Genomic DNA, 13,575 nt, shown 5'->3' on the forward strand with positions numbered 1-13,575 from the left:
AATCACAAAGTAAGTGTTGTGCTTGCCTTCCCCATTTGTGCGATAGTATGCTGTGAGCAAACAGAGTTCTCTGCTGAAGGAAACAGTGAAACACTACATTTACTGTTCCTGCTATACAGCAAACAGGCTTAGTGGCAATGAGCGACCATAAGCACTCTGGACAGTACTTAGTGGAGAAAATCCACCTGTTAACTTAGCTTTTTCTGTGTCAGAAGGTATGAACTCTCTGAGCTGAATGAAAAAGCAGATTTTAAGCAGTGTTCGAATCCAGTATGCAGATGATTTTACAAAGCATGTCAGAATGTGATTATTATATTAACTTTTTATCATGACTTCAAGAATACTTAGGAATGACTAGTGTAAAGATATGGCCTGGAAAAACTGTGTATGTAATAGGTACTGAAATAATCTTTTATACTTACTGCATATGAGACATGCTTCAAGAGAAATCACAAGCTAACTTGGTGTACAATGCGGTGTCCGGCAAACACTCACTGCATTATGCAATAATACCTGAATAGCCATTTAGCATCACATACTACAGTTGCATGTTGCCAGACTTCGTGCAACTGCTGGGCACTAAAAGTGATAAAATCAAAGGGGCTTATAGAGATACTTAGGCAACTCATTCACAGGAAAGGCACTTATAAAAACAGGCATTATGAGTTTCACCTAATGCTGGATACGAACCATTGTCAAGATGAAAAATTAAGTTTACAGATTTGTTTGTTATCTTTAGACCCCACCAAAGAAATCCTACTTCACACATCTGAAAATCACACCCTTGCAGGGATAGCCAATGGAAGATATAGGTTTTATTCTTCAGCAAAGTAATGGCAGACAGAAAATGCCATAACACGACAGTTACATAAATCAACACAATGAATAGTCAACAGTACCAAGGGGTGATAGAGGAGGGATGAATATAAACACAGACGTAGAGACACATATGAATAGAACATGCTGGAGGGATAGATTCCCTTCGCAGAGACTTCCCTTACTATGGAACAGGGTCCTGATCTACATAAAACAGAGCCCCTCACTATCACTCTTCAAGAGGAACCTTGATGAGTGGATGGGTAACAGAAAGTTCACACCGGGGATCACACCAACAGCAATACTAGATAGGGGCCAAGGGTACAAGCTGCTAGTACAAGGGTCTAGGGAACTACTAAAGGGGCGGTGAATACCGCACAACGTGGCTGGGCTAATATATGCCTTCAGGCAGATAGCCCAGTACCAACCTATGAACCTATATGAATTGGTGGTGTTATGGGTCATTAATGTACATCTTTATGCTGGGCCCTTAGTATTAACCAGTCATGCTCTGTATCAGTAAGTCATGGTTGTGGGGATGAAGAAGCTGTAGGACAGGCAATAACTGATGATGACATGGGTAGAATAATGCTGGTTTAATAATTTGTCCTCATGGGCATAGATAGCACAATGAACAGCCATTCTCCATTACTCAGTTTTGATGTGTGATGCCAATGCTGAGGCAAAATAATTGAAGGCTTTCTTATGGGCCATTTCTAGCTATGTGTGCTGCGAGTGATTCTACATGTCAAACAGGGGTTGATAGGAAAGCGGTGAAATGTGGGGGCAAGGAGAGAGGAGGACACAGAAGAAAGTTCACATAATTCTGCCATTCAAGAGTACCCTCTGCCAAAACACATGCAAATGTGGAACACAAAAAAGGAAGGATAAAATAAAAGAAATATAGATTTCTTAGGGAAGACTTATGCCTGACTTGCAGAGCAGTCTCTGAACCAAACCTAATGAATTTCCTGCATATCCGTAAATCAAATGGTACTAGAGCTACGCATTCCAGGGACCTAAATATGGCCTGTGACTTGAAAGGTATGTGCTGGAGGGACAGAGTCTCCCAGTGACTGCTGCATCTTTGGAATAGGCTGCCAATTGATGTGAAGCAGAGCACCTCTATGGCACTGTTCAAAAGGAACCTGGGCAAGTGGATGAGGCACAATAAATTCTTACTAGGGATTGCACCCACAACCCTCCTGGACATGGATAGTCATTAATAAATACAATCCTGGGTATTGACTAGATATCAATGCTATTAAATTGGAATGAAACGGCTATGCTTGGTCAATACCCTAGTAACCACCTATGATCCTATGATCCTAGGGACAAATACAAGGTAATTAATACTAATGAAAAGGCAGGATTTTGTAGTTTCCTAGATCTGTGTGTGATACAAAACTGATCATATGCATTAATTCTGTCAGACAGCACACTGTCTGGAATTGAACCCTCAACTAGGTGCAATAACAACACACACTCTGTTGTGTTTCTTATCCCTCTTTGCCACCAACACAGTACTAGAAAATATTACGCTTTCATTTGCTTGAGCATGTACACATCAATGTCATATTGACCAATACTTTACACTAATAATAGTCCACACCATTTTAATGTCAGATTGCCGCCACTTTATTTCTGTGCGAGTGCAGTCTATGGCCCACAAGACTTCAGAGAAGTGTGCTACAACCTAGAATTCCGCACTGTTCTTGTTCTCTCTTGCTGTGTGCATGAAAAATAGATACACTCCCTTGTATGTTGTATGCATAGCATTTAGATATATTTTCTTAAACAAGAAGCATCTTTCTCCCTTACTGAGCACGAACTGTGCTTGTTCAGTTTATGACATTCTAGATGGATATTTTTCACTGATAGCCTAATCTGCCTACTTCTCTCTTTCCCTAGACTTACACCACTGGACTCTCAAGCTCCACTGTTTTTAGTAGAGTTCAATTTTAAATTAAAAATGGACAGCACACTGAATTACTGCTTATATGGTCAATCCTCTTCTAAGCCTCACTAAACACTACTGACAGATGCAAAACTTGCTTTATGAATCATATATCTATCAGTATTGTAGCCAGGATTCCCTCTGTTCTACTTGTATTATGCAGGGCAAATGATGTCTAGGAATATAACTGCCTGCTTTCCCAGTGGCAAATGTGTTCACTGTGCAGAAAAAAAGCCATGACCCTACTTTTACCTGATCTTCACAATGCCCACTGAACACTCAGATCTCTACAATACACTTGGAGTATACCTGCAACATAGCTTTCACATTAACTAATATCAGATCAGTTCCATGTTTTTGCTTCTCCACTCATTCATCCATGGCTTACTGCAGCTATGGCAATTCCAGGTTTGGCTTGCACTACAACTTGTATGGATAGTTTGTTTCCATGGTATTTAGTCCCTTTGATTTAAACATCTGCTGCTTGAGTTCTGAAGTGTGGTCTCTATGCAAGACTGGCAGGGGAGCACACAGTCATCCCATAACTCTGAGGCAAGTATTCAAAATGTGTTGTTATATCAGCTGCTGCTATTTCCAACTCTGATCTGAATTTCAGCATTCCTGAAAAGATTGTGCTAATGTCATGGGTCAGGTGAAAGGGACATTCATTTTACTCTCCTGATTTCCAGGAAACTGCCCTTCTGACCTATGATGGATCCCAGACAAAATGACAGAAAACTGTATTTCCATATAACCATCAGTTAAAAAAACAGCAAACACTATTTATTAGAAAGCAACTAAATATAAATGAAGCTAGAATGTTACAAGGCTGTCTTGGTCTTATTGGAAACTGATACACTGATTTTAATTACATCTTTGCCACTTCTACATCTTGCTTCAAACTGTTATTGTTATATTTTTTGTTTACATTTTTCTTATTCTTATTTATCTGTCTGTATATAAACACTTAGGTTTAGGTGCTATCCGTATATATATATATATATATATATATATATATATATATATATATGCGTACAAGATTATGACAAAGTGTAGACTACATGTACACTAAGTGTAATCTTTTCTGAGTGACTAGAAAGCACAAAAATGTGGTAGAGTTATTCTTGACTACAGATAGAGTACACTTAGTGTATGCTTTGTGTGGGTGTTAATGAATCTGGTGTTTTCCTTAATTTGTCAACATATTTTTAAATAATATATAATGAGGAAGACATTTTCAGAATTCAAATACATATTTTTCTTTGTTCAAAATTGTGAATATTTTGAACATGTATTCTTATTGGAAAAACATTCACCAAACTCATTTTGAATTGCAGAAAGTCGGTCTGCATTACTTCAGTGAGAGCTGTTGATTTAAAGCAGAGGTCAGTGGTCAGCTGACTGTGATCTGTAGACAGAAATTTGGAGTATTGAACAATAATTAATCCTAACCTTAAAAAACATAGCCTGGGAAGAAAATGCAAACTTCTGAACTCCTAGTATTAAAAACATTTAGCCCACTGGGAAAAAAATGCAAGCTTTTAGATATGACCCATGGTCACAGTTTTATGCTGTAGCTACCTTTCAGAACGTTTTTATTTCCCCAGTTAATCTTGTGGTTTATGAGAACATATTTATGAAGGGTAAATGTTAGGCCACGTGTAGACTCTAAATGTGATTTTGTATTATAAAGAGGCTGGAGAACACTGGAGGTAAGACTTTGAAATCACACTGCTAGAAATGGCATTTTTTTCTACAAATTACAGCTCACATTACAATATTCCTTTCTTATTTGTTTCATGTGTGACCATTTTGAAGCATTAAGCCTGCTGTGTGCAAAACTTTCCACTCTTCTGAAGTATGTTAGTGCTTTTAATATTTTTACCTCATTTTTATTCAGACTTTTTCTGAACAGTGTTATCATTAAAAGCAATGCTTTTTTCCTTGTTTGTTCCCACTATGGTTTCTGCCATCTGTGTTGTTTTGGAGCTCCCTTCCTGATTCTCTTCACCTTTTCTGACACCTGTTTGGTTTACTCCTTTGGATGACGGCCTCAGAAAGGGGATGTCTTGGTGTAAGCTGATAGGGACGTGAGAGAAAAGGAGAGGAGTTTGTCCCAGTACAGCAACATCCTGACAAATGAGGAGGACTTTTTTCTGGGCTGCCTTAACTGCAGCGTCCCACCCCATTTCGCAATACGTATTACATTTGTACATGCTGCAGGACTAGTATCATTGGTCTCTACCAGTTTCTTCTAGTCATGGGTTGTAAATCACATCCCTTCCCCATGATAAATGAGCTAGCAAAAATACTGATCCACTCTGTCTGTTCCCCTAGGCAGCTTTTCTGGGATTGGAATCACTTACTTAGCTAGATGCCTGTCACAACTGGGGCTCCATCCCTCTATGCCATGATGCTGTCCTAAAATACAATGTTCTTTATTCCTGTACATAACATAAATATATAAAATAATGAACTGTACAACACTAATGTTACGACTTCTCACCTGCTACGGAATCTGTACTTTCACTGGTGATATTATGTGCGGGTTCCTGGACAGAATACGACAAGGCTGATGGACTGATGTTACTTGTCGTCACATATGCAGAACTGTACGGGGAACTGTAATACTGGGAATACTGGCTTTGGCTGAATCCTGAATAGGAAGAGTATTCCTTAACAAAAGCAATAACAACAAACTTTGGTTAGCACAAAAGAAAGACATTATTGTATGTTTTAAAGCTAAAATTCTACATTCTGCAGTCACATTTATACACAAAATACACATTTTTTTAACAAAAAGCTCACCAGTTAAACTACTGACTTAGGCAGGGATGTTTGCTCATTTTAGTTTTGGAATATATAAATGATGGTTAGTGCTTATAAATCTATACATTTTGAGTATGGAATAAAATAATTTCAGCTGCAAAATATTCCATACAACTTTGTGAGGTACAAAGCAAAAGCAAACATACATCCTAAGGAGAAGCCAAGAGCATTGTCCTAATGTTTAAAACATAACGGTGGGATTTATCCTTTATATTAATTTTTCTATATCCTTTTCTCTTGTATGTTAAAAACCTATAGGCAAATATAATGTTTTCCCAGAGCAATATCTTATGTTCAAACTAATTACTCATCCTTACTAGCAAATGAGTCCTATCTTTACCTGACCAAAAAATGATTTTCACCTCTGAGGGAAATTGGATAGGCTTAAAATGGCCACAAAGGCAAACTAGCATTGTATAAAGGGTCTATATTGGGTGCTCAAATGTTCAAAAGTTTTGAGTATCATATGGTCGACACCACATGATCAAACTTTTGAAAGTTCGAACAGTTTAACGGAGATCTCCATACAGCACAGAATGGGAAGATCTCCCTTTTCTACACTAGTAGTGCGATCTCGGAGTTGGTATATTTAAAGAGTGGGGGATGTGGGGGTGCAGGGATCCTTGCCCCCCTGCTTAAAATCTTCAGATAGGTTATTTGTGTAGCTTATTTATTTATTTTTGGATGTTCAAACTTTTAAAAGTTTGATCATATGGCGTCGACCATATGATACTCGAACTTTTAAACGTTCAAGCATCCAATATAGACTCTTGTATAAACCCATGAACAAATGACACCTCTCTCTTTCTCTGCATGGTAATCAAATTCTTGTAAAAGATTTCTTACAGTGTCAGCCAGAATAGGTTTGAATGTGTTTATTAACCACCTTGAAGCTATTCATTTAAAACCTTGTTAAAGTATTTTACTAGTTGCAGCTAAGTTAAAAACAACTAACAAACACTCAAGTTGCTTCCTGCTTTGTGTAAACAGTTCATCTTCATGAATATTGCTGTGCTAGAACTGTTATTAGAAAGAAGTCCAACAGACACCTTGGTGCAATGGACATGCTCTGAATTAACAGTGTCTGCTAGCATGTTATGTGGCTGGCTGGACTAATGTCTATGAATCAGGCATGAAGGGATGGTTGACCTACCAGTGCAATGCAGGTACTGAATATGTTACTGGCAATTTAAGTCAGTGCAGTTTAGGTAAAGAGTGTAACACTGGCAATGCAGAATCAGTGCAGCTACTGAATGTGACTCTGGCAATTTAAATCAATATGGTGCACATACTACTTGTAATACTATGATTGACGTGTAAGTGAAATGCAGATAAATAACATAACACTGGTGCAGAGCAGGTAGTGAATGTGACACTGGCAATTTAAATCAATGCAATGAATGCAATTGATGTGAGAGTGATGCATGTACTCTCTCAGGTGCTGCCCAGGGGCCCAAGACCTTGTGGGAAGTGGCATAATGATTAAGGTGTTGGCCTTACAAACACAAAATGTGGGGTTTGATTCTTAAATGGGGTAAATGGCTAGGCTTAAAATGGCCCACAAGGATGGGTAGTCTAGTACTAATCTATGTACCTATGTACTGCTAAGTCATTGCATTGACTGGGCACTGAATGTGAGACTGGTAAGGTTATTTCAGTGCGTGCATATACCAATTGTCACAGTGGCAGTACTAAATCAGTGCAGTGCATATACCAAGTGTCACAGTGGCAGCACTAAATCAGTGCAGTGCATATACCAACTGTTACAGTGGCAGTACTAACTCAGTGCAGTGCATATGCCAAGTGTCACATTGGCAGGGCTACTTCAGTGCAGTGTAGATACCAAGTGTCACAGTGGTAGTACTACATCAGTGCAATACATGTACCAAGTGTCACAGTGCAGTACTAAATCAGTGCTGTGTATGTAATGAATGTGACAATGGCAATATAGAGCCAGTGCAGTGGAGGAGCTGAATGTAATATTAGCATTGTTAAAGCAGTGCAGAGAAGTGCAGGTAATGTGTGTAAGGCACAACACTAAGTCAGTGCAGTTCACATCTGAGTGTAATACTAGAAATGTAAATCAGTCACTGTGGTGAATGTGACACCAGTGATGTTAAATCAGGACACTGTACTGAATGTGACAATCGCAATTATAAAACAGTGCAGTGCAGTTACTGCAGTTGATATTGACAATTCTAAGTCATTGTTCTGATGGGGTACTGAATGTGACAACGGCAGTGTTACTCCAGTGGAGGTCCAAAACATAGCGACTCATGAAACAACAATTAAACAGGCCGAAAACAAAACTTATAACAAAACACAGCTAAATCCACAATTATAAATTTAATAAAAGAACTATGCAGTACAAGCTTCAGTATAAAACAACTCTTTGTACAACAAGATTTGTTTATAAGAATAAGATGAATGTGAAGCAGCAGTTATGCACTAAGATGACTATGTAAAACACCAAGTAGCACCAGAGTTTGGCACATATCCTTCTTTGAAGTGAAATTTATGTTAGTATGTGCTACAAACAGATTAATTTGAGCATCCACCAACTAAAAATGTATACAGATGTTGTAGTTTTGCAAACTGTGAGACAATGAATATAGTAGGCCCTTTAATTCAGTGGTAGGGTGTTTCATATGACACTGAATATACAAATTTTTGATAAGATTCCCAGTACTGTCTCCTGGCCAGTGTGGCCTGGTAAGCCTTGACCTATTCTTATCAGTGCTTCATGTTTTCTCTCACTTATGTCTCTCTCCCTGTCATATTAATTGTTACTTTGCACCATGCTGAATGTTATTTGTTAATGTTTTGAGGTCATCTGACTTTTAATCATTATACTTTTACTCATTATAATTATTTTATATTTATTTTCTTATATGTGCCAGTTATTGCCAATGTATTTTCATTTACTCCTGAAAACTGGGTAGCTTATTCTTGGGTAATTCTTGGTTATGTGAAATTAAATAAATAAATGTAAATCTACTACTATTACTACTACTACTAATAATAATAATAATAATAACAACAACATATGTACACTCAGACAACTGAAGATGCAACTAGTGTGTGGTTAAGTGGATATCTTACACAAAATGCACCTTCACTCTTTCTCTACATACAGTGGCAAAAGAAAAAATACCAATGCTTGAGACCTTCCTGTTTGTTCACAAGGCTGGAAGGCAGTCAGTTTGTAAATAAGGGATGGGGTGGCATTAAAATCATTTTTCTGCTTATGCTTTTTATATGTTTGCAAGAATCTGTATGCTTCCACAAGCTGAAAAAAAAATGTTTTCTGCAGGCTTATATTACAGGACCTTCATGGGGAACCTGACCTTCTGCCTGACATCTAGGTTTTATTACTCATAGGTTTAGTTTTCACTACAGAATACTTCTGCACAGACAGGGATAACAGATATACCAGAGCTGGTACCTCTTGCCTACTACCCAGAGCAGACCAACCACATCTGGGCTGTGACTTCTTTTGTTCCAGTCTGTCACTTTATCTTTAGCATCTATTCTGGAATGCTTTTATGAAATTATGTTACCATTTTTAAAGGGACAATCTTCACATAGGGCTGTTTAAAGCATGACTCACATTTTCTGTTTGTTCATAGATTTATAGGTGTTTACTAGGCTAACGACCACAAGGGCCTTTTTAAGCCTAGCCATGCATCCCAAATGTCTGACAAGTTCTGATACCCTTCATAAGTGTAAGCAGGGACTTGGGGGATTAAATATTTATAGGCCAGGGCCTGGAAGGTGAACCATTTACAGGTTGTCTGTGTCCATTAGAGACATAGGTGCCAAACCAGGATGAATTTCCCGTTCCCTGTCCAATTGTCCAGGTTGCACCTGCATTGGGTTAGTGAGGAAATCTGCTTTACATGGATGGGGAGCCTGTTCCAGAGATGGGGTAATCTCTGGGAGCCATACCTGTCTCTCCAGCAGGTCCTATTTATATCACAGGCAAGGTTTACGTCTTTAAAATGGGTAATTCTGGTGCTGTTTGTTTTGTTGCTCTGCAGGAGGTCCATCAGAGTTGGGTCTGACAATGCCCTGTATGTCAGGCATAGATCTCCCCTCAAAAGCTTGTAGGAGACAGAATACAGGGATAGAGCCTTGAGGTGATCTGCATAGGACATTTTACTTAAACCCTGTATTATTTTAGTGAGGAACCTATGTGGACATTCCAATTGCTGGAAATACCTGGTTAGGTACATACCAAAGGGGGCATTGTACTCAATCATAGGTCTGATGAATGCCAAACGCAGTGGAACAATGACTTCCTTGGACTTAGATGCCATATCTTTGTTTATAAGTTGTGCAGTATAGGAAGATTTTTTCACTACTGCAGACATGTGGTGGTCAAAGGCTAGATTACTATGTGTGTCACTAAGTCCTTGACTTCTGGGTCAACTCTAAGGGGTGTGTTGTCAATATGATAGTTACCAGGGATGAATGAATGACTTCCCAAAGGATACTATTATGCATTTCTTGGCATTTAGTTTTACTTCATGGCTCTGATACCAGTTGTTTGTCTGTGTCAGCCCCTCCTAGAGAACATTTGTGTCAGTGTGGGATTCAATGACAGCTCTTAATTTGCAATCATCTGCAAATTTAGTCACCCAGAAACCACTGACATTGGCTTTGACTTCAGAGAAATAAATGCCAAAAAGGAGCAGTCCAAAGACTGATCCCTGAGGGATTCCACTTGTGAATGGCCTCTTTGTAGAGGTGGACTCCACAATTCTAACTTCCTGGGTCCTGTCTGTGAACCAGTTGGATATCCACTGGTTGACATATGAGTTTGTACCTAACCTTATGCGTTTGTCAACGATGGCGGAGTGGGGTGTTGTGTCAAATGCCTTGGCCAGGTCAAGGCAGGCAGTGTGAACCATTTTGCCCTCATTCATTGCTTTGGTGACCTTCTTAAAGAAGTTGACCAGGCTGAGTAGGCATGATCTGCCCTTGACAAAACCAAACTGGGTTGGGTCCAGTGTCTGGAGGTTTACTATATCACTATTGATCATTTCCATGGTAATTCTTTCCATGGCTTTACATTTAAAACTAGTGGGACTTATGGGTCTGTAGTTTCCAGGGTCTGTAGATGGCCCACCTTTGTGCAGAAGGATGACTGTTGCTGTTCTCCACTCATGCAGCACAAAGCCTGTTTGGAGACTAAAGTTAAATAGCAATTCCAGAGGCCCTGATAGGTCATGTTTCATGCTATTTAGAAGGTATCCTGGGATATTGTCTGGGCTCATTGATGCAGTGTTCTTGGCCTTAGAGAGCATTAAGGACCTGCTCGTTAGTGATAGGAGGGGGAGTTATATTAGATGGTATTTCCTGAGGGAAGGTTGAGGGGGAGAGAAAGGTAAAGTTGGAGCTGAATTTATCGGCCAATAGGTTTACTATATCCTCTGGGTCAGTATACGTGGCTCCATTTACAATGAGCTCTGCACACAGTTGTGTATTGCCTGTGATATTTTTCTTTAATTTATTGTTTGTAAACTAGGCTAGTGAGATGACCTAACATTGACAATTGCCAAGGCTAAAGGTACTAGAAGAGAACAGCACTTGGTAGAACACAACAGATCGGTTACATATATAAACAGAAGCATTAGTATTAATGCTGCATTAGCATTATGTCAGCAGATTAAGTGCAGGATAAAAAAATATCACATAGTTTGCAGGGGCCACATTCAACATCACATTTGTAATTATTCTGTATTAATAACATAGCTGGGTATAAGCTTTACAAAAGATAATGACAGCAGTAAATAATTTGCATGAAATCTCATTAACTGAGGGAAAATACCTACATGTGTAAAATACTCATTTATTATGAGATAATATCTACATATATAAAATAGTGAATGAGGACTGCAACAGTTTTTTTTTCTCTACACAAGTAGGGGCCTTCCATGGACCTGTGGAACTGTATCAATAAATCTGACTAGTCTCATATACAGGACCATGGGAAGAATTGTCATGGATCTGATAAACAATGACATAGAAAACCTACAGACACTGGACCCTACCCAATTTGGTTTTGTCAAAGGTAGATCATGCCTAACTAACCTGGTGGACTTCTTCAAAAAGTTCACTAAAACTATGGATAAGGGCAAAACAGTGCATACTGACTACCTTGAACTGTCCAAGGCATTCAGCATAATAACTCATTCAGGCATTGTAGAAAAAATAAAAAAGAAATAGGCATAAACCCAAATTTCAACCAATGGATAGCTCACTGATAAGATACAAAAAGTTAGGAAAGGGGAATCTACCTCCACAATGAGGCTGGTCACTTCTGGAGTCACACAAGGATCAGTGTTTGGGTCTTTCTTTTTGGTATCTACTTCTCTGAGGTCAAGGCAACCAAACATCAAGGGCCCAATGGCTGACCATGTTTGTGGACGACTATAAATTAGGCATGGTCATGAAATCCATTAAAGACACAGACAAACAACTGGTGCCACAGCCATAGAACTCAATGCAAAAAATGCATACTAGTACCCTTTGTAAAGACTAGCATGCCTGGAAATTACCACCGTGATAATATACTCCTAAAAGTAGACCCAGTGGACAGAGATCTAGGAATTCATGTTGACAGTAACTTGAACTTTGAACACCATGTGTTTAGTAGTGAGAAAATCATTCTATGTTACATTAAGGACCTTAATCATCAGACCAGTGACTGAGTACAATGCACCCCTTGGTAAGTACCTGACCAAGTACTTGCAACATCTAGAGAAACCACAGATTTTCCCAACAAAAAGAATACAGAGAGTAAACAAGTCTTATGTGGGCCATCTCAAAGCCTTATCCCTGTACTCAGTCTCCTACAGACCGCTGTGCAGCAATCTTTGCCTAGCCTGCATGGCATTCTCTGATCCCACACTGATGGATTTGTTTCATATCCATAAAACAAACAGCCTTAGAAATATGCATTCTAAGAACCTAGACATCCTCTGCGGCATAAGCAGGACATGTTGGAGAGACAGGGATGTGTCTCAAAGATCACCCCATCTCTGGAACAGGCTTCCCATCCATGTGAAGCAAAGCTCATCCTTAACCTTATTCAAATGTAACTTGGACCAATGGATGGGAAAATTGCAAATTTAGCCCTGGTTTGGGACATATTTCCCCAAATGACATAGGCAGCCTGTGAACGCTTGATGTGTACAAGCCTATATCATAACCTTAAAATTCCTTGTAGTACTGACATATCGGCAATATTTTGGTAAATTTGGGGTAAGCCTGGCAAGGCTTAAAATGACTCTTGAGCTGATGAGCTAATAACCTCCTATGAACCTATAAAGACAATATTAATAGAGTACATAGGAATGAATTGACCAGAAAAATAAATATAGAGCTGTAAAAATTGGTGGCTAACAATGTGTAACATTTACAGTGGAGTAATGAATGTTATAATGTGAAGCAGGTAACATAAACAAGAGAAAACACACAGGAGCTACCATTAGAGAAGAGGCAGAAGTAAGTAAAATGTTAACAATACTGATGGACATGGGGGGGGGGTAAAGTTGAGATAGGAGGGAAGCAGCAAAGGTGAGGTAGTAGTGAGAGTGTTAGAAGGTGGGAGAACAAGGAAAAAGTTTTGTATAAAAATGCTATGAGGTGATATCTGCTCTCATGGGAAGAGCGGAAGTAGAAGTGACTGCAAGAAAGTGGTTAAGTCGAGAGAGCAGGGGAATGCTACAAAAACCCATTATGGAAGTGCAGTTATGCAGGTGACCCTTTTTACAAAGAAGATAGGCTGAGGGAGAAGAAATCCCTATCAGCAGCTCATAATGATTTCTAGAGCAATACAGACTGCTTGCACTATTTATAGGCTCTATGACGTGTACTCATGTACCATCTGCTTCTCACATGCAGCCAGACACTCACTTACTGATTTGGCCATATATCCAATATAGCTTACATCATGACTAGGTGTT

The 13,575-nt window shown here is 39.0% G+C and overlaps 1 protein-coding gene across 2 annotated transcripts in view; it reads right to left on the reverse strand.

The window, feature by feature from the left end:
• Positions 1 to 13,575, reverse strand: part of EYA2 (EYA transcriptional coactivator and phosphatase 2) — a 970,866-nt gene that overhangs the window by 348,907 nt on the left and 608,384 nt on the right. For both annotated transcript variants that reach the window (XM_044089920.1, XM_044089919.1), the window contains exon 8: positions 5,280 to 5,448. In XM_044089920.1, the coding sequence (XP_043945855.1) occupies positions 5,280 to 5,448 (169 nt within the window). The remainder of the gene's footprint in view (positions 1 to 5,279; positions 5,449 to 13,575) is intronic.

This window comes from Protopterus annectens, chromosome 12.part0 (genome assembly GCF_019279795.1).
Source record: "Protopterus annectens isolate FY-2018-M chromosome 12.part0, PAN1.0, whole genome shotgun sequence".
Taxonomy (NCBI): domain Eukaryota; kingdom Metazoa; phylum Chordata; order Ceratodontiformes; family Protopteridae; genus Protopterus; species Protopterus annectens.